General features: G+C 36.8%; 1 protein-coding gene across 5 annotated transcripts; it reads left to right on the top strand.

Moving 5' to 3' along the window:
- Positions 1–50: 50 nt before the first annotated feature.
- Positions 51–21,863, top strand: LOC146469675 (uncharacterized). 5 transcript variants are annotated; one of them, XM_085122988.1, is made up of 7 exons: positions 51–1,936; positions 10,096–10,211; positions 11,958–12,154; positions 14,275–14,378; positions 16,651–17,097; positions 19,264–19,644; positions 20,789–21,863. In XM_085122988.1, the coding sequence occupies exons 3-7, from the start codon at positions 11,997–11,999 to the stop codon at positions 21,397–21,399; spliced, it is 1,701 nt and encodes a 566-aa protein (XP_084979114.1). In that variant the 5' UTR covers positions 51–1,936; positions 10,096–10,211; positions 11,958–11,996; the 3' UTR covers positions 21,400–21,863. The 5 variants fall into 5 exon arrangements, with proteins under 5 accessions (XP_084979114.1, XP_084979115.1, XP_084979112.1 ...); XM_085122987.1 differs by lacking the exon at positions 51–1,936 and adding an exon at positions 6,136–6,183; XM_085122989.1 differs by lacking the exon at positions 10,096–10,211.
- The last annotated feature ends 205 nt before the right edge of the window (positions 21,864–22,068 follow it).

The raw sequence follows: 22,068 nt of genomic DNA, 5'->3' as shown, positions 1-22,068 counted from the left end.
CTTGAGAGATTTAAAATCACGCCAGTTTACGGCAAACGTGAGGAGTGACCACGTGACCATGTTTACGCTATATTTGCCGCTCGCTGTTTTCAGTTTCTTAGTAAAATTGAGTAGTTTTGCGCTAGCATCAAAGGTCAGAATTATTTTGCGCTATTCTGATCTGTGTACTAATTGTTTTCAAGAAAACACAACGCGAATCTCACGTTTGCCGTAAACGCATTTCAAAATCTCTCTAATATTGAATCGGTTTTCGGACAACTCGTCCTTGTCCCTAGAGTCAAATCAAACGAATGAATAGTGATGCCATTTTGTTTCTGTTCTGTCACTTCTGATTCCGTTTTCGTGCAGTCGGGCGTATTTTAATAAGATTTATTGCCTTGTGTCGCAATAAAAAAAAAAATGTTTATTCATCATAATACATATTCTTTATTCAAGGGTACTTCATAGTCAAGGCAGTCAACGAAGTTAATTCAAATATCACATTCATATAACTTTTCAGTTTTTCCCTTTCTATATTAATGAAATGTGATCTCTTTTTCCTTTTTACAACTCATATTTTGACAATCTCTTTGAACCACGGGTTTTAATTGTTTAACTTCTAACCAAGATAAATCGTAGGCACTGGGTCCAGTTGAAGAGAAGGTCACGTGATAGCTATTGTGGCGGCGCAAAAGTAAATGGTTAGCGGTCTCATCCTTGCAGCCAGTACCTGCAAAGGCCTGGGGACAAGGATTGGGTTAGCCTGACCTGATTCGTGGAGTTGTGATTGTTAATTTGTAAGCTGTACGTTTTACAGTTTTCTCGTGCAAGGCTTAAATTGTATCTTGGAAGAAAGATTGCTTCGTTTCTCTGTCTTCTTCTCCGTATCGCTTTTGTTTGAAAAGCGAATGTACAAAACGTCTTCTAAAGCATCGAAAAAGCATAAAATTAAAATGAAAACGATGTATACTTTTTAGATGATTATCCAAAGTTCTTATGCGGCAAACCACACTACGCGAAACTTAACCATTACCTCGTTAAAATTATCTTTACGATCATGGCAGCGCAGCTGATAAGAAACTCAATTGTCATTTGCATAGCTGCAGATGTTTCACCGAACTAGAAGTATTGATGATTTTCTTCAATATCGTTCTGTTCTTTACCGGATCCAGCAACAAAAGGATTTTACTAATACCCTGAATATGTTTTAAAGCGTGCATGTGGGCAAACAAGGCCATCTAACTTAACTTTGTGCGTTCAAATCAAACGAATGAATAGTGATGCCATTTTGTTTCTGTTGTTTTTGTGTCACTTCTGATTCCGTTTTCGTGCAGTCGGGCGTATTTTAATAAGATTTATTGCCTTGTGTCGCAATTTTTCTATAAAAATGTTTATTCATCATAACACATATTCTTTATTCAAGGGTACTTCATAGTTAAGACAGTCAACGAAGTTAATTCAAATATCACATTCATATAACTTTTCAGTTTTTCCCTTTCTATATTAATGAAATGTGATCTCTGTTTCCTTTTTACAACCCATATTTTGACAATCTCTATGAATACATTCGAAGTAGACGCATTTAAATACAATAACCGAGATAATCTTAACACCAAAGAGGAAATATCTTTGTAAATTTAATAGCTTTGACCTGAGCGGACGGTCGTGTTATAGTTTCATTATTCATCCGCGAGACTTCATATCGCGTTTATTAGGGCGGTTATTTCGTCAAAGGAAGCTTGATATCCGCCTATAGAATATTTAGGGTTCCCTAATTCTAAACAACACACTGAGCAATTAGATTCGCGGTGAAACTGAGGCGAAAGACTTTTTCATCCGGTCTTGTGTTTCAAGCGAACTTGTGTGAAACGCAAATGAACTGCTTTACGGTCGCTGCAGGTTGCGTGTTTGTTTTAGTAACAACAATCTGAGCTTTTCTGTGTACCTTGCACGGCCGGTAAGTACGTATCGCGAATTTATTTCTTTTAGTCTCTTTTTTTATCCTAGTTAATGGCACAGTTTTTTGAAAATTCTTATTTATGCATAACTCTCTATGGCGAGAACTTCTCATGGTACACAAAGTTGTGTATGTCTTAAAACTCAGCACGACACCTTTTCCCGCAAATTTTTAAACCTTGAAATGGAGTGAGGGATTAGTTCATAGTATATTTTAAGTGCAACTGTGCGACATGCAGTTGTTTTCTTTGCGTGTTCAATATTTCAGATTATACTAAACAGGAAGAAAAGGAGAAAAGAGCAGACCTCAATAATTCACTGAAAAGAAATTTAAATAAATATGCGATGGTACAATCTTTCAAGAACACCGGCGATTTTTAATGCATAAAGATCATGCTTTTATTTTACGACTTTTCTTTTTAATCACGCCAGTATATTTTAACTTTTTTATTTCAACTCTGAAATGAAAATGCAAATGATAAGAATCACTTTAGGCTTTTCCTATGTCTGTTAACATTTCGGATATAAAATCGGGGGAAGATACGAGGACTGTCTCCCGGTATATCGCTTGTATATCTTGAACGCGCAAAGATAAACAGAGAGTTTTTTCAGGGTACATCTTACAAAGAAAAGCGTTTTCATGCGATTGTAATTGAGAACTTGTTTATATTTTGCTTTTCACCTGTTCGAATCTGCATTTTAATCGCAGTTCAAAGATCAACAAATTCGTCATGAACGTAATGTTGTTGCACAATGGCTGTCAAAGGCGAAAATGAAAAGCAATTATTACTGAATCCCAGTTGGAATTCCAAGCCCCAAAAAACGACAATAACAGAAACAACAAATAAAAGGGAGGCCACAACTTTGTCATCCCTTTCTACGTATGCGAAACTACCGTGTAAACCCGTTTTCAAAATAATTAAATTGCTGCAATTTAACACTAAGCGTGACAAAAAATATACGGTATATAAATGTTATAAGATGAGAAATGTTCCAACCATTAGCCTCGATTACATAATTTGCACGGAAGTCGGTTACTTTTTACGGTATTTTAGGGCGGGAAGGTGCCTCACATATGTTCTGCGCATCTCGAAATGGTCTCATGAACTCTGCCTACGAATCCAAAGATATTTTGCGCGGTTTATGAAAGATCTTAGTAACTGACATTGACATCTAAATAGGAAATTGGTGGTAACCACGCATTTTTCAGAGATAATTAAGCTTCAATTAAAAAAAAAAAAAAATACGTCGATTGTTTTGTATTTTAAAGCTTTTTTAAAATTATTATTGTAACAGTTTTATTATCTCTGAAAAAATGCGTGGTTACTCCCAGTTTTCTTTTTGAATTTCAAAATCCCTTGCTAGGATCTGCTTTTCCCGCACTGCTTAAAAAAAAAATCTTTATTGGGAGGCACCGAACTTAGCATATAGATTCCATTTGGCCGCCTGATAACGAACATATTAAGTGGTAAGACTGGACATGAAGGCGTACGGCTCGTAGCGACTGATGTTCTTATCACGTTGTGGCGTCCTCTGCGCGTTATCAGAGTACAGACGCACGGCGAAATGCAATCTATTTGTTTTAAACCTGGTATGATATCAGTTATCCCGTACAAAATTATAATGTTTTCAAAACTCGTCATAGTGATGATTTGTGTGGAGTTTGAGACGGCAAATTTGGTTTTTGTCACGTCATTTTTGATCTAAAACAAGAGAGTGCGCCTATTGGCTGTCGCAAGACTAGCAAGGTTTGTGATTGGCCAAATTATGGTACTTGAAATTTCAACCACATTCTCAGGGTCCGCTCTCTTAAGGCCCTCGAGGTAGAAAGAGAGCGGGCCCTGGTCACGAGTTTGGAGAACTTTCTGCGGTTATTGTCGTAATTCGTGCGTCCGTGTTCTTACAAACAAATCAAATCTAGACAAATCAAAACGTGAATCTTACTCTACGATCACCTGACCGATCATCGATAGGAGTCACTTGAAAGTAATGCAATCATTTACGTGTGGATACCAAAACCTGAATGCAAACACATAGATCTGGACCAAAAGCTTGCATTTTGAAAAATCTCTGTTTTCCATTACAAACGATTGATAAAACATACGTGTAGACGGGGCTTTAGCAGTTTAGTCCAGTTTATTTCAGTGCAGGCTTACCATCCTTTGTTCTGTGTTAGTGGACTGTCTTTTGATGGTGGCGGTTATCAAATCATCCTTTCTTTATTCTAAAGATACGGATTCTTAGGGCCTTTTAAACACAATGAAAAGTGTCAAAATGATGTACATTTTAGTTCTGTGTTTTTCGTTGTTGTTTTTTGTTTGTTTGTTTGAGGCTTGTGAGGGCAGTTTTGTTACCTTGAAACTTTATTCTTTCCTCAGATTCGACTCAGACACAGCTTCGCATACGTGGTCATCATGTTAATATTTCCCCCACCATTTTTAAACCTTTTTTAATCAGTTTAAAAAACCTTAAACATCGCCCTTAAAGAGTCTAGTCCACACAAACGGTTGGAGGTAAGCCTTGGTTTCAAGATTTTCAAACTCGTGAAACAAACTTGGGTCTTTTTACCGCCTCTGTGCATGTATGCATCATGATTGCGCTGATATGATCGACAGGTTAGTAAACGTCATTGCAAGTAAAATAAACTGGACATTTAGGCGCCCTCGCAATTCAGATCAAATTGTAATTGATATAGACTCCGCACAGTCTGTTCTGTAGCGCGCGTTGGGTCCAAGCATTCTAATTTGCATAATTTTACCGCTACTTTGCAAGCGTGATCTGAGGAATAAAGGACGACTGCTCTCAGTCTATTATTGATAAATTTTGACTTTTATGCGAACGAAAAAAACTTGACGAGGTGAGTTAAGGAAAATGAAACCAGCAGAAAAATTCAAACTCATTCTCATCAATGCACTAATTTTTTTCAAGAAAGTATAAACGTGAATCTCACGTTTGCCGTAAACGTGGTGCCTAATCTCTAAGGAACTGCGCCTAGCGCCGAGTCCGCAGTGCACGTGAGTTCACATGCGGCAAGACGGAGCGGATGGCCGATAGGCATGTTTCAAAAACCCTATGGAAACACGGATAATTTTTCATGGGTTACTAGTTTATAAAGAAAACCGTGGATCTGTGGAATTTATAGAAAACACTCGTAAGAGTTTGCAATGATGCAAACTCGACACAACAGCGGAAGAACGAGTCGTCGTGTTTACACAAAGATATCTCGTTCGCACAAACTTTAATTTGATTTTGTGTTTTTGTAATTCTTTGGCTACTGACGCAATTTTCCTCTACTACTTAATCTGCCGCCGAAAAATTACATTTTTAGCGACTAGCTCAGACTTGGGCTCAGTTCTGATAATATTCGTCACTTTTTTCATGACTTATTACTTGAAATCACTGAGTTCCCTTACTAAAATGTCTGAATATAAATGATTGCTGTGTCCGGTTTTCCATAATCTATATTTACGTAACCCGAGAAATCTAGAAATTACGACTGAACAATGAATCACTGGGATGTCTATTGTAACATTGCTTTGAGTCTTAAAAAAAATCAGTGAAGGTCATTGTTTTATCTTTATTTATTTTCGCCGCTGAGATGGAGAGAAGATATATGACTGCAATTTAAACTTGCGATTTAAGGCGTTAATTACATCTTTAGAATCATCCTATTTTGCAAACTGACCTAATAGTGCCCTCTAAATGTAACTTTAACAACGCTTTGAATTTTTTTTAAGGAAAACATCATTGCCTTATATTGTATCTAGTCGCTGTTTTATATCAAAGTAACATTCACTCTATTTTTTCCGCCAATTCATTGAATTGAATGATCAATTTTAAATCATATGTTTGATTTCCGATTGCATGAATTGGGCAGCTCCTTGAAAATGAGCAAAGTAAACACAGAAATGACACATCTATTCACTACTCAAAAGCTTTTGTTCAGATTAACACCTTCTAATCTTTTAAAAGAAATCATTTGGCCCTCCACGTATACGACACAAGTCGCTTCGCATCAATAGTTTGTCGACGTAATGCGTTTGAGTAACGCATTCAGGCGAAACGCTTTCAAACAAATGGCTTCGAAGCTTATTATCGCATAAAAATGGATTGATTGAAATTCGAAATAACAGCCAAAGAGAGTAGCACAGCATGAAATATATTAGTTTTAACAGCCGCTATAGATCGCTTCAGTGAGGCAGTGTGAAAGTCACGGATGGAAATCACAGCATAAGTGTAAGGCCAAAGGTAACTGAACTTCAACGTATATATCATTCATGATGTACAGGATTAGGAAGTAACGAGATTTTAAAGTGAATAGTCTATAGCAAAAGGTACCGACAAGCGCTCGTTTGTTTGTCAAACATATTCCCTAAGAACGAGCATCTTAGATGAATTTCAATTAATTGTATAGAGGTGGCATGTCGATATAGCAATCGAGACAACTCAAACAAATTAGAATTTCAAATCCCTTCAGTGATCTCCTGTTTTTTAACATAATACCCACATTTGGACGTTACTTGGAATCCTGTCGGCAGCGACTTGATTAAAACTAGCGATAAATTAATGTAAGAAATAGCTAGGAAAACACCATGATAACTCTTTAAGTACTGAAGCCATATGTTCGCACACCATGACTCTAGCTCCTCTATGCCGTATATTTGCTTGTGGGTAATTTATAATTCGTGTGCTTCGAGATTGCACTTGGACGGTGTCAAACTCTTTAATTGCTGTTTCAGAAACTTTATAATTGCTTTCATGCGGTTTTGTATCTTAAGTAATGACAACTCGAACGAAGAACCTTACAGCGAGTGTTCTCCCAAAGAGCATCCATTATTTGTTTGCTTTGCTATTGTCATTTTTCTGCGTACTACTTTGCAAATTCAATGAGCATATGCTTTCATCAATACTTCTGCTATTTTGTTCTAAATTCGATGTATTAGTGTTAATGCCAGTCTTTGCATTACTTGTACACATTTATTGAATTCAAGCTGGTCACTTTAGGGTAAGAGAGAAGTAGATTCTTTCATGAAAGTTTTTGACGTAATTAAAACCATAGATACAAGATGCTACGCAGTCGTTTACATGAATTTTTTAATATGTTTCGTTTCGCGATCATCGTTTACAGTTCCAGATCGTACAAAGACGAAAATGTTTGAGTATGATCTCGGTAATATCATACTCAAAGTTTTAAATAATGCATCATAAATCAAACTTAACAAGCACATCAAGAACATTGTTGAATCAAAGTACGGGTAATGAGATTTCTTTGAATTTGAGTATTTACGTAAAGACTATTTGCATTTGTTTCACCAGATGCAATATCTACAGCGTTTGAGTAACTATCGCTGTGACCCAACATATGATTAGGAATATTTTTTATAAAGAAAAATCATGTAACTTCATCTTCATGTGGGCTTGAAATTCGTCTTAATTTGTTTAAAATTGCTTCTGACGTTTCCGAACAATTCTGGATAATTATCACTTAACATTTCTCTCTGCGGGATGCCAAATGGTGTTAGTCTCACAGAGTGAAACAATTGATAATGTGTTGGAAGGAAAATTTGAATAACTAAAGTTTGCACAGAATTTATTGTGTGATGAAATTTAATCATGTTGCGCAGCTCAAAGGAGTGGAGCTTGATTAGTTAAAATCGACTAATCAACGAGGATAAATGGCCAAACTAAATAAAAAAAATGCAGTCACGAAATGTACAGTATTCAATGGGTAAGACACCCTTAACAGGGATTTTGATGGTATTTCGTCAAAATTATTATGAAACTGTGAATATGTACCCCTCCTGATATAATATCAAAAGTAAGAGTTCAAGCCGATCTAGCGAATTCTTGAAGTAAGAGCAAAACTTAATGAGCTTTCAGCGAATTTTTCACGGCACTAATCGGGAGGATTTGAAAACGTTGCCCCTTTTTTAAGTTGCAACCATTTACAACTGACACTTAAATAGTTTCAATTCACTACTAGAGTAAGTTTAAACAACACTGGAATATTAATTTTAGGTTGGCATTCTTGGTAAAAATGTGACTTTTGGCAATCAAAGAGTCACTGAAACAGCTGGAATGCATTTATTTAGGATTTATTTGAATCACCAACAAAATAATTGCAAAGAACACGTACACCACAGCAGTGTTGCCGATTTCTGTGGCCACGTGCAAGAAATTAATATAAAATATAAAAACTCAACTTTATAAAAGTACTATGCATAAAAGAAGAAGAAGGTCGTAATATTGTGTTTGGGCTCCCAGTACTATTTCAATTCCATTGATTACAATTAAAAATGTATAAACCATGATTACTATAAGCAAAAATAATAAGAATTTTTCAAAATTGAATTAATTAATGCAGCCATCTTCGTTTCTTTTTACTTATGATCACGTACAATCTTTTGACACTTGTACTGACAGTTCAGTATTATTTCATTTACCAACACCAAACCTTTAAGTATGCTTCAAAGTTTGGAGAGTATGTAGACTGATCATGCGAGGATTTTTTCCGCGGTTTGTATTCAGTTGTATTAAAAAGAAGACTGCGAAACTTGATTTTTATTATTATGAAAGGTGTTGTTTTTATTGTTATGCAATTGTTTCATACGAAGATTACAAAACCAGCTCGTGAGAGTGTAGAAGTAAGATTATTCTCAGAACTAGTATGATTAAAGTTACGAAATTACATCATGATGGATATGAAACCGTTTAACGTATATTAGCTGCTAGCAATTATCAATCATGATAAACACAGAGTAATTATCAACTTCAGAGATAATCCAATCACTTAAATAACGATAATCTTAATCTTATTTAATTTTATTTCGATCTATCTGCTCAGTTATTTTCGAGTTTCTTCCGGCACTATGAAAAAGCAAAAAGGTCGATTTGTTTAAATCAATAGAAATTTAACCTAGCCACGGACAATTATCTACGGTTTTGTGAAAAAATTGCTTAGTCCTATTGCTTTGAATGATTAATAACTGCTTCAATCGTTTATCTTGATCATGAATTATTTCTTTCAGCCATGAATAAGTTGGTATAGCACTAGAAAAAGAATTTAGGGCAGACTCGTTCGACAAGAAATTAAGCAAATCAGTTATTGAGGACTGCCTATTTTAGAGTGTCCATTTGTAGACCTCCAACAAAGAGGTTTTCAATGTTTAATACTTGTTAATACTGTTGTGCACCTAAGGGACAATTCTTTTGAATATTGGCTGATCATCGATAAACCTGAAGTGTAGCCGCTTTGTTTTCGTCGTGAAATTATGGAATTCGAGTGCACGCGAAAACAATAAACGAGTTTACGTAAATGTGTCAAGCAAATTTTCATTTGAATGTTTTTCTTTTTTCTTAGAAAAGTGGTGTTTTCCAAAAGGTTTTTTCTAAAACATTTCACATTTTACTTTCGAAACAAAATATTTTTTCGTAATCGTACTAATAAACCAGGTTTATTAGTACTAATAACCAAGAATTTATTTCACGACACGACTGTGTTCTGTTTCAGTAGCTTTAAAAAAATATTATGTTTTTTTTAATACCTTTAAATTTAATTACGCTACTGAAAGTCAAACAACTTCTTCGATTTATTCATAGCAGTTGCTTGCAGTCAGAATTGTTATGATTTATGTTTAAGCCCTGATTGGTTGGGAAATATGATTAAATTAAGAACTGCGAAAGTTTTAAACTTTCTACATTTTATTTGAACTCCATTCTAGCTTTTTCCCGGCTGAATAAATTTATTTGCATGCAAATTGTTTAATGCAGTTACTTACAACCAGCATTTGCTACAGAACTTAGCGACAATTCGAAAGACAACTTTTTTCATTATTATACATATATTTTTTTGCAGATGTCATGTTTTAACAACAATATATATAATTAAAGTTTTTGTTCAAACGCGTTTCTACAAGAGTAATGCATCTTTTAGATCTCCGGCTGAAAAGGCATGAAAAGAAAGGCAATCAATTATCAGGAATGAATCACCAAATATTTTAATCGAGTTTCTTTGGTGTTTTTGATCGACCATCATTTTCTTGAAGCTATTTCCAGGTCTCTTTCTTATGCAAATATTAATAGAGTTATCAAGACAATAGACATTGGATGCGTTAGGCATTTGTTCATTGTTCGATCAAAACCTTTTACATACTTTTTTAGTTTATGACTTCATTGCGGATGCAAAGGTTTCTGCCGAAGATAAGTTCATCACAGGAGTCCACAACACTCCATATTTGACCGGCTCATATTGGAAAAGAAGCCTTCACTTTACCTAGGTATGCAATATTTGGTATTGTTTTATTCGAAGCACGGTTTGTTTTGCAGGAATGTGTTCTAAATGTCAGTACCAAATCTAACTTAGCAATTGTTGCTTTACTCAAGTGCTTGAAACGCGTCGAAGCTTTTCCCGCAATCAGACCAAAACTGTCGTTTGAGGCAACATGTGTGTCATGCGTCGCCTCATTTCATCCGGCCTATAGTACGTAATTTTATTAGTGCCATAAGTTTCTCATACCTCTAAACGGCTGCCATTAATATTTGATTCATTTCGGCACCATATTGTTATCCAACACAAAATTTATGGTCTGTAACATTGCAGTAAGTTTCAAAGTCATTCTGTTAGCAGTTAAAGGCTCGTCCGAGTTAATTTCCTTTCACCAGTAACAATGAACAAGAGATAAGATTTTAAGATTCGATTAATCCTTATACATTCCTTGCCATGTTATTGTTGCTTATTACGTTATACGCACATTTTAGTTGTCAACTGTTTGGATATAATACGGAAATGTTTTGAGGAACTAATATTTATAGCAACACTCAGAAATGTTGCAAAAGTTTAACATATTTATGCTTTTTTTTTTCAAATACTTAATATTCGTTCCGGTGAAAATATGTCTGGTGAATGATTATCTTTGATTAAAAAGCGGGATTTACAGTTATTGATTTTCCCTTAAGGGAAATGTCATAATCGTCGGGTTTGAGTGACACATAAATTCCGCTCGGTTGAATGCCGCAATAGACTGGCGTTCGTTTACTTTGAGATGTGTAAAATACTACCAATCACCAGATTGTAACTTTTAGTAAAGTATGTCACGTGTCTTGTGCATAACTCCACCTAGCCAAACATTTCGAAATTACTCGCAAAAAGTGTACTAACATGTTGCGGAGTTGTACCAATATTTACCAATTATTCATCGCATTGAGGTGGATAATTGTTTTAGTATATGCCAAACCAGTCGATAGCCAGCCCTAATTTGTCATTTATTTCTGCCAATTCAGTGAAAGAAGTCGCGCGAAATTCAGAACAATACTGTGAGATGAACAGTAAATACTAGTATCCGGAGATTTAGTAGCCAATCAGAGCTCAGGAAAAACACTGTCGACTGGTTTGCGGTACTATACTATTTTGTACTTGACAAATCGTGATTCGCTGACAGTTTTCTTTGCTCTATACTCCTGGCAGTGGAAGCACTCGCCTGCGGCTCGTGGTTCCACTTGAGTTTTTAACGTTTTATGACGACATTTCATGGTCTTTAAGATTGTAGACCATAGAAAACTGCCGTCGGTCGTCACGCGGAATTGGCTTTATTTTCAGTTCAGAAAGCGGGCGCGTTACATCTGACGTCATATTTATTTGTCTGTGTTCTTATAGACAATAACAAGGAGCCAATCAGCGCGCAGGAATTTTGACAGTTATTTGGCAGTTATTTTTACAGACATACAAACAAACAAACAGTTTGCTACTGCGCTCCCGTCTCCCGACAAGTTACATGTTACCCTATCCTTTTCTTGTTACTCATGATAAAAGTTTATGTTTGGTGATCAATCTCCTTTTCGCCTGTTTTGGATTGTATATGGAATTTTTTCTTTTTTCTTTTTTTTTTTTTAGTTTGTTGTTTCTAATTTGACTCGCCCTGCATGCGGGCTGGTCAAGGTGTAGCACATCTCGTAGATATACGAAAATATCTCTTAGTTAATTCATACTTATAATTTCGTGATGCACTCAACCCATTTTTTTTCAGTTTCTTCATGTTGTTCTTGAGTCAGGAATTCATGGAGCCATGCGTAGCTCTATTAGTGCGATCCTCGTGTTGGGGTCTTTAGTAGACATTCTTTCCTGGCACCTACATCAGAGGGTACCGGATATGACTCCAAATATAGTACCCGGTCAGCGGCACTTACCTCCGATGAAACGGCGCTTCAACAATGTGGATGTGAGGTGTGTTAGTAAGATGATGTATATAGCCAAATAATGAAATAAATAAATAAATAACTAAATAAAATTTTCATTCATGCATTGCTGCCGCTGTGGCCGGTAAATTCAACTATTCTTTACGGCTAATTGGGGGCCTGTTTCTCGTGTCCCGTTGACCTACCGGGCTCGAATTTTATATGTGCAAGGTTCCTCAACTGAAATTCATTATTCCTTAAGGTTTAAGGTTTAAGTCTAGAATTCTTACAATTTCATCGAATAAACTGAGTAAGCTAAGACGTAAACTTGACACCAATCGATAAAAAATGGATTTGAAAAAAAAATCTGACTCTTAATTTCTGGGCCGAAAAGTTATTGCGAATTTCAAGATACGGGCCCGTGCAGGAATGGTATTGAAGTCTCGGAAGTTCGATTGGAGCTGCGCTGTATGCATGTCCGGGCTAAACAAAATATATTGTTGCCCTGGGAACCTTTGGAGTAGCCTTATGGTGCGTTTGATTGACCCTATTCCGAATATACCTACAATAATTATATAAGAAATCTCTCATAAGAGGTTTCTGGAGTTACTGGAGTACAAAATCGCTCTTAAATTATCATTTGTCAGCGAATTGTTTACAGAAATGGCTTCCCAAATTTACTTAAAAGAGACTGAAATCTAACAGCTGTTCCGCTAATTCTTATTCCGGAACACGGTCAACCGAACGCAACTTTAATGTCGTCTTCCTTTTCAATGCAAAACAGCAAAATAATTTTTGTCATAGGCTATTTCATAGGCTATAGGCGCAAGTCCATAACCTGCTCATTTCCGTATTAAAAGGCACTCCAGACAGTTCTAAAGACTGACATATACCGAACTTTGAATTATACGGACTACGGACGCAATCAGAGGCCCCATTTTTTCGCCCGAAAGCTGTTCAAACAATTCGGCCAGCATCGTGAAGAGAAAATTGGGGCCAGCTGAGAAGGAATCCCATTACAGTACATATAAATAACAGAAAGAAATGTTTTAATCCCGGTGAACAAATTATAGATGTATTTTCAGTAACTGACAAAGGCATACTCGAAAAGAGAAAACCAAATTTTTGAAAAGTTCCTTAACTACACGCTAGCTAATAATGGGTCATTTGTACAACTATTAGCTGGACGGCCCAGAATTTACCAGACTCGATAAATAACTCATTTTTTCAACTTCTCTCTTTTTTTTTTTTATCAATTATTGGTAATTTTTGTTGAAAACTTGGCCCGTACATTGCATAAAATTAGTAAAATTTTACAATTTAGCTTTTAAAATCAATCAAAACTGCATTTTTGTTTTGTGCGTGCACAGAAAATAGTTTAGACTTTCGAGAGACAGCTCTTTCTAGAGCTCGCACAACAAGCTGCCAAAAAATGTGAGCAGTATGCTGTTCGTTTGCAATCTGAATTGAGACACACAATGATTCAGCCTGATCAAAATCAAGTTTATGTAGCTAAGAGGTTCCGAGGTTCGATCGGGGGTTCGATAAGATTATTTGGAAACAAAGACAGCCGAAAACACGTTCGGAAAATGAAGGTGTCAGTGTATTTGCACTGAGAATGGACTGGCATGACTTCCAGCGTCTAGTCTTCGTTGTTTGTTACTTAATCTGTTTCATGTCATCATTAAACTAATATTTAATTTACAGTTTTCATTTTGGGCAGGAAAGAGCCACCCACAATTGACCTACCCAAGCCAACTTGAAACCTTATTCATTGGAGTTATGTTTCTGCTTCCTCGAGTTAGACTCAAGAAATACTCGACGAGAAATCCTTGAAATCATTGCAGAAATCACGACTCTGCCTACACTCTTCTTTTACACTTCATAGGAGAAATTCCTGGGGTGTAACGCGCGGTAAACTGTTTGTTTTTAAACTGGCAATGGCTCAAGTTTATTGAAGAACGTTTGATCGTGCTTCGGCAGGATTTCGCTGGGGTTGCAAGGTCACACGTTGTTTATTTTAACGCTGAGTTTAATTTTTAAACTTTTAAAGCCAGTGATATCTGTTAGTTAGAAAGCAAAAAAGCCGCGGCGACGGGAGTGAAAGGAAAAACATTTTTTTAGTCGGAACTATTCACTCACATTTAGTATTTTCTGACTCATTTGTAGTTGTTGTTTTCTGGATGGAAAATCCAAGAACGGAAATCAAGGTCAGAGCCAATATCACGAGACACTACACAACTTGATGCGTTACGAAACTCACTTCAGAGAAGGTAAGCCAAAATATAATCTAACTTAAAATGTACATGATTTACAGTAAACTTATTTGAATTTAGATAAAAAGCCGTTGCCCAGCGATAAACCCAAATGACGTCAATCTAACTCGGCCACATTAATTATTGCACCGTGGCGCAGGCATAATTTTGCTTCAAGTCTTCAGCTTTGGCACCATTTGTTGGTAGGTTTATACATGCATATGTATACAGCGTCAAGTTTCTTTGATTGTAGTTCTAGCTAGCAGAGACATTTGGACTGACCGATATCACCCAATGATATCTAGTTGAACATTTTCTGGGGCCAACAAGGACAACAACAAATTGAATTTTGTTTTTGATGTGTGGTAGCAGTTCGCCCGGCGGCATATGATTATGATATCACTCTCAGACTCTTGGCGACAAGCTCTTGGTGACAAGAAGCTTAACTTTTTTAGTCTGGGAATGTGAAAAATTGAACCAAAATAGTAACAGCTTTTTATTAGACATTATTTCCAACGGCAAGAAACATTGTTTACGTTTGTTGTGTCCTAAACTTGCTTTGCGGAAAAGCCGAAAATTTTTGTCTTAAAATTGTTTCCGTTTGTGGATACTCTGGTCTGTATACATGACATGACGTTTGAAGAAGTGGCGTTATGATGAAATAGCGTCATTGAAATAACGTCATAAGGTGGTCCGTAATTTCAAAACGTAAAAACAAATGCTGATCGGACAACTAAAAAGTGTAATTTTATTGCCCGATATTTCGGTTAGATTAAAATTAACTTTCTTCAGGGGCTGCAAAAAGTTAAGTAAAAATGGAAATCAACGGTTACAATATTTAAAATGATAGCAATGAAAAGATGAAATATGATTAGTTCACAAACATAGAAAGCAGAAACGTGTACAAAAGCCATTATAAATAAAATATTGCAATCGGTTTTTTTCCATTTTTACTTAGCTTTTTGCAGCCCTGAAGAAGGTTAGTTTTTCTGATTGGGCAACAAAGTTACCATTTTTAGCTGTCAGATCACCTGCATTGCATTTCGTTTTGCGTTTTATTCAATATTGCTGATCCTGATCTACACAAAGATCCGGCTTCCGATCTTGCTGCTGTTTGTCCAAGTAGTCCTTCCTTTATTCAAGAGTAACGTAATTTCAAATACTAGCACGTGCATGCGCCGAACATCTCACGAGACAGACACGTGGGTATCTTCAGTAATTTTTTTTCCTCCAAGACAAACACCAGCTCGCTAAAGTTGAGAGCCAAATCTGGCTCTGGTAATTCGATTTCCGTTTAGGAGGAACAAATCTTCCACCAGCTTTACAATTCAAGGGAGACCTCGGATACTTGATCGATCAAGCTCGTTTCAGATAAATCTGAATGACTCCACGTGATCGATCGGTCTGCGCATGTGTAATGCTGCTTGGCCTCATCTCATAAGGCGTAATGTGTTGTTTTAAGCTATGTAGAATTCTCACAGGAAAATGACTTTGAAGTACGGATGCGTTGACTACTAAAAAAAATAATAATTAAATAATTAAAAATAAAGGAAATGTGTTGTGTTTCATTCAAATATCGTCAACTTGCAACATCATCGGAACAACTTTACTGAATTACATTGTGCTCTCACATCGCGAGACTTAATACACCAATTCAAAGTTGGGGCAAACGATAGTAATTATAATCTGGCGGCCTCGACAAGATACGAGAAGAAAAGCGGCGCCAACATGGCACTGGCAGAGAAGTTAGGTTTCCATATCATCCTCATTAATGGTTAATTGCTCTCGTACTCGGAGCTTTCGTTTTATCGATAAAAATCTGTAATAAATATGACGCTTACGTTCTATTCCTTTACAGTTTTATCGAGTTCGTTAACTTTATTTGAGTTCAATATCTGGCAAACATCTATCGCTGTAATTGTTTAAAAGGAAAAATTGAATATTAAAATTGTTCTGTATCTGACTCGCTTCTTTGTGGAGGCCGATCTGTGTATAGATTGTTTTGTCTGTACACTCCCATTATTCTAATGCCTAAGGGTACAAACAAAATTCAATAACACGGACGCGACTTCCTTGCCAGCCGAATCTATGATGATAAATGCTTCATAAAGCCAGAAAGTAGTCTAATTGTAGGAAAATAAAGAATTTCTCTGCCCAAAATGAGAATTCCTTACGAAACTCAGGAAAACATATCTTAGAGCATACCGGCTGGACAATGTATAAATATACTTTTATGTCATCGCAATTAACGATACCTAAAAATTACCATTCTATTATATTTTTCTTTCAGGTTTTGGCATCAATAGTCTGACGTCAGGTTTTCAATTACTCTCTCAACTTGTCATACAAGGATCAAAAACAGTTCTTCAAGGATCCAAGCTAGTTTCACGTCTTCACTTCGAAAACGTGCTCTTAAAAGTAATGCTTGTATTTCTCATCCATTTGCTGATCAAAAAGAACTATACCTTGGAGTTGCAATTATTAGCAACGGCTATTTTACACTTGGAGATTTCCAGCGCGACTGCTTCGCCGACGCCTTCGCTATCAAGTGCAGCGGGTAGCTTACATAGAGATACGCCATCAATTGCAAGTTTTCAATCAAGTATCACGAATGAATACCTCGCTAGAACGCTAAACGCAAGTGTTACAGAGTCACAAGGAACTAAGACTTCTTCACAAACAACAAATTTTGAAATAAACATGCCTGTCACCAACACAAAGCTAGCGCATCTACAAGGTAAGATAAAACATTTGTTGTTGTGATGGTTTTATCATTTGCGGCGCGCCGTCTAATTTTCATCATGGCACTGAGTACAATAGATCGGGTCCATCGCTATTTTCATCGCCACAAAACTGAACTGGCTAGCGATTTAAGCCGTTTAGTAGGGGAAATCATTCATTTTTCTGGTTAGATCATCACTCTTCAGTTAAAATGGAACAAACGTACCCTGGGGTGTCATCTCTTGTTTGCAGCTAATAATAAATGTTTATATCAGTGATGACTGTTTTGGATTGAAAACTGGATGTAAAGAAAATACGGCCCAAACAACTTTCTTTCACTCAAACGCATCTTAAAACTACATTCATTTTATTAAAATATGTTAAAAAGTAATTAACGTCGAGTTGAATGTCCAAAGTTTCAGTGATCAGTTCAATGAAAAACTTAATACTTAGGTTAACATTATCAGAAAAAAATATAGATATGCTAATTTATCAACAACTTCGAGTCCTAGCGGCATCCGTTATTGTCCTCTAGGAGCACTAAGCATACGCGGAAAATGTCAACGCTTAAATTTACGTTGATGAAATTTCCCATTACAAACGCGGAATGGTTTGGTGATAGGAAATGAGCAGGAGAACAATTCCCTCATGTTATCAATTTCCCTGAGGGGGAGATGACGTAAAGCGATGTTGTAAACATAAGTTAGAGAAGAGCCAGTTTGAAAACGCTGTCGATCTTATTTTAAAATACACGTAGGATGGAATCTTAGTCTAACCTGACCGCGGCGAAACAAGATGGCCTGGGAATTAGACAAAGGTGAACCTTACCACACACACATGTGATCACGTGACCCTCAAGTTATCGTCATTATATTTATTTTCCGCTATTAGCTTGAAATTTATTTCGAAGCAGTCTTTTAATATCAAAGCACTGCGTCAATTTTGTCAATACAATATAATGTAATGGGCTTCTATCGCAAACAACAGAAATGAAGAAATGTTTTTTATTCACTTTCCCTTGCTCGTGTCATCTAAAACCTCAATGTGAAGCTGAATATTACTCTATCGAAAGACGCCACTGTATCAACTGAAGGCAAATTCTCTCCAATGCTATTCCCAGTTTATCCGACTTCAGGTTCGTGAAGCGAAGAATTATCTTTCAGCTTCAGCAAATTCAAAACACTAGATAAAGTTTCCTGCCGTAGGGTAAACAGTGGGTGCTTACCATTTACGCAAACCACCCGGATGTAAATTTTCGGCATAAATACGAAATGATTTAGCTTGTCTTGACAGAAGATGGATAACATGCAAAATGTATGAACGTCCGCTGTAAATCCCAAAAGGAGTAATAAAAATGCATCACTTTGACCAGAAGTCCATAATTTCAGAAGTACTCCAAATAGAATAATGCGTACCATTTGATTTTCCAATTGGAATTTCCGGTTTTTCCATGTAAATGGTAAGCGCCCAGTGCCTCCGATATTTCTCTTTTTAGTATGAATACATTTGCTTATTTTAAACACAGAGTAATCAAGTTATCCAAGTTCAGTTTTGAAAGAGGAGCCTGGACCCCACGAGCCATTCCCAAGATTTGACAAAAGCACTGATGAGCTGATAAAAAAATACTTAAAATCAGAAAGACCACAGGACAAACTAATGAGTGGTGCCGGATCTCTTGTAGACCTGGATCAGTAAATTATTTCAAATACAAAACATAGACGACAGACTGATCCTAACGGCGGAGGTGGCAATAAATAAAATGGTTAGAATTACTGAAATATAGATATAACATATTTCAGTTGTTCTATAGCCATTTTTGCTTATTTGTTTTTTCGCCATCTCCGCCATTACAGATTAGTCAGCCGTCAATATTTTGCAACTGATCAAAGCCTGGATAAACAGTGCAAGGACTCGCTTGCCACTCACTCGACACGTACAGTCTGATTTCGCTTAGGATTGACAAACTGCGATCTGAATAAGAAAAAGTGTCCTATTTTTCCGTTACGTTACTCCAAAATTTGAAGTTGACACCCTTTGAAGTTTAGAAGGTGCGGTATTGCGCCATTTCTTTTCTTTCTTTCTTTTCTTTTCTTTTCTTTTCTTTTCTTTCTTTTTTTCTTTTTTTTTTTTTTTTTTGCACTGTCTTTTTTTATGGGTCCATTTCTTTATTTTCCCTTTGCAGGAGTCTGCGATGAAGAGTGGATTCACGATGGAAGTCTTTGTTACAGAATAGTAAAAGATGCAAAAGTGTTCAATCATGCTGAAAGATTTTGTACTATCCATTCAGCGCATCTGATATCGATAGCAAGCAAAGAAGAGAATGATTTAATTTTCAATTGGGTTCAGACTTTTATTGGCCAACCTGGAAAGGTTCGAGTTTGGCTTGGAATGGAAAGACTTTCATCTGATTCCAGGCTCCACTGGGTTGATAATAAACCGCTTAATTATGAGAACTGGGCACCAGGAGAGCCAGATCAGACAGGCGCATGCGTGCAAATGATTCACAAAGGATGGTGGGAAGACACGTCATGCACACAAAAACTACCTTACGTCTGTAAAAAGGGTAAGTTTGGTCTGGCAAAAATTTCAGAAACGCTCAAACGTAGGGTTATTAAAATAAAGGCAAATATTAAGGGGTTTTTTTAGCCTAATTACTGCTGAGTAAACAAGGAGTTTAAATTCCAAGATTGTTGTTTAATCAATAAAATGGCCAATATAATCAAATAATGTAACTGTGATAGACAGAATCTCGGGATGCAAAAGTGGATATCTAGAACTTTGGCTCCCACAGATGTTTAAAGATATTTGATTGCCCAGCTGAAAGTCTTCTGAAAAATTTCAAAAGATGTTCAAAAATTTGTCAAGTGGACTCTCAACCTCGTATGCAGAGTCCTCAGGTGCTTTGGACAGCGGTTTGTTGCCTGGAGCCTCCAGGCTCTGGAAAAATCGAAAAATTTAATTATTTTGATTGGCTGTCCCATAACGGATCTGCCTTTCACCTACTTTTAAGGCAGAAATCCTGCGGTAAAAAAATTCCATTACCCAGAGTCTCTCCGGCGACCAATCGCTGGCCAAAGAGCCTGGTTACGCGATTGTTGGCCGCCGAATGGCATCCATCAGTGTTAGTTCTGTTAATCAGTTGTTATGAAAATCAAGTATAGCTGATTAATTTGAAAGATAAATCTTTGATTTTGAGTGTGCTATGGAGCAATTTCTAAAGCAGCTGTACTGTAGCCTCTGTTTGAAAAACTAAGGTGTCTTTAAACTATTTTAGTGTTGATTTGTGTTCTGAAGTGTATGTTTACAATTTCAGAGGATGTTGACTTTAAGTGGTAAAACTGTAATCCTCGTCAATTCCCTTGGGAAGGTTGCCACTTTTTTACCTTGCCTTCACTTCCCTCCCCTCCCCTGTTTCATTGTTGGGTTCTAAAGATGAATTTTTATGCATTATTTTCCGTCTCACAAAGGCGAAAAATAAGCCGGCAACTTATAATAATCGCTAGACTGTCAAATAGAGACTTGTTTAAAGGGTGTCTCATGGTCTTACCTTCACAAGAGAAATTGAAGCTTCAAAGTTGAATCGAAGCCAATCGTAGACAGCATAATCCTGGTTGAACAACAGAACCCAACGCTAAAACTTGGCATTTTCCACGTTTTCAATCGGTCCAGTTTATTAAAAGTTAACTTTTTTTCTTTTTCCTGTACAGATAGCATTGCCAGTTTACCCTACTCTAGAGCCACCGAGCTCGGAATATTGATTGGGATACCGATGGCCTGCTCTGTCATCATGTTAACGGTAGTCGCTGTTTTATTCGCTAAAAGCGTCCTCGATTCGCAGGGAACTTATTACGCATATGGAAAAACTCGCAACAAGGACAAAGTCCATTCTTGCCTTGTTCGACTGACTGCAACCATTGCACATGTTGGTGGTGTTGGGTATGTGAATCAAGGCGGTGATTTTAATCGAACGAGTATTAGATGGAATACGTCAGAACATTCTCTACCTGATGCCCAGTCTTCTGAACATTCTCGGCCGGATTCAATCGTAGAAGCCCCGGAGATTACCATCACGCCCGGAACTCCAGAATCAGATAGGAGACTGGATGTGGCTAAAGTATTTGCTTCTTCGAGCACAAGTATTGAACAAGACCGGTTTCAATCTGCTACAAGTCTCGAAACACTGGTTTCTAAAAAATACATCAAGCCTAAAACTCGTAAATTACGATCCTTGAGGAAAGCTGATGCTGTAGTGACGCCCGCTGGGGCTGCCGGGAAATATATAAAGAAAGAGGAACGATTGGAATATTGCGAAACTTGACAAGTATTATTTAGATCTTCGGGCGTTTGGCGTAGGCGTTTGTAAACATAATTAGATAACTTAAGGACGGTGCCTACTATTGTTACTGCGCATACGTTCTGCGCATCGCGAGACACTCTGGTTTCCTATGGGTGGTGCCTACCAATACAGGAATATTTTTGCGCGGTTTAAAACTATACGGGGAAAGCAGAACTTACCAAATGCCTTTGGTATCTCAAAAGAAAATTGGGGGTAACCATGCATTTTTCAGAGAAAATTAAGCTTCAATTTAGATAAAAATCCCATACATTGCTTTATATTTTGGCGCTTTTTAGAGATTTTGTTGCTTAATTATCTCTGAAAAATGCGTGGTTACCCCCAATTTTCTTTTTGGATTCCAATAGGCCTTGCTAAGATCTGCTTTTCCCGCATAGTCATAGACCGCACAAAAATACTTCGGTATTAGTAGGCACCGTCCTTAAATACCTAATGGCATGAAATTTTTGCGGTGTTATGTACTGCAAATTGTGTAGGAAGAGCTTTTTCCAAAATCATAAATGCAAAATATTTTCTTCAAAAGCTTACTAAAATATGTAAACCACCAAATAAAAAGAGCGGTTTTCAGTTGAGTGCCGAAAGAAATTTCGAGTTTGCTTTCGTTTTCCTTTACGCCCTAAGATTGGTTAACAA

The sequence above is a fragment of the Pavona decussata genome, unplaced genomic scaffold (genome assembly GCF_977016875.1).
Source record: "Pavona decussata unplaced genomic scaffold, jaPavDecu1.1 SCAFFOLD_120, whole genome shotgun sequence".
In the NCBI taxonomy this organism is placed as follows: Eukaryota; Metazoa; Cnidaria; class Anthozoa; order Scleractinia; family Agariciidae; genus Pavona; species Pavona decussata.
This window is presented reverse-complemented; position numbering and strand designations above follow the sequence as displayed.

What these genes read in the sequence shown, in the direction of transcription:
- LOC146469675 (XM_085122989.1), top strand. Translation starts at nt 11,997, where the DNA reads ATGCGTAGCTCTATTAGTGCGATCCTCGTGTTGGGGTCTTTAGTAGAC. An exon ending in AAAGCTAGCGCATCTACAAG is followed by an intron (nt 17,098 to 19,263) that starts GTAAGATAAAAC and finishes TTCCCTTTGCAG; the next exon opens with GAGTCTGCGATGAAGAGTGG. An exon ending in ACCTTACGTCTGTAAAAAGG is followed by an intron (nt 19,645 to 20,788) that starts GTAAGTTTGGTC and finishes TTTCCTGTACAG; the next exon opens with ATAGCATTGCCAGTTTACCC.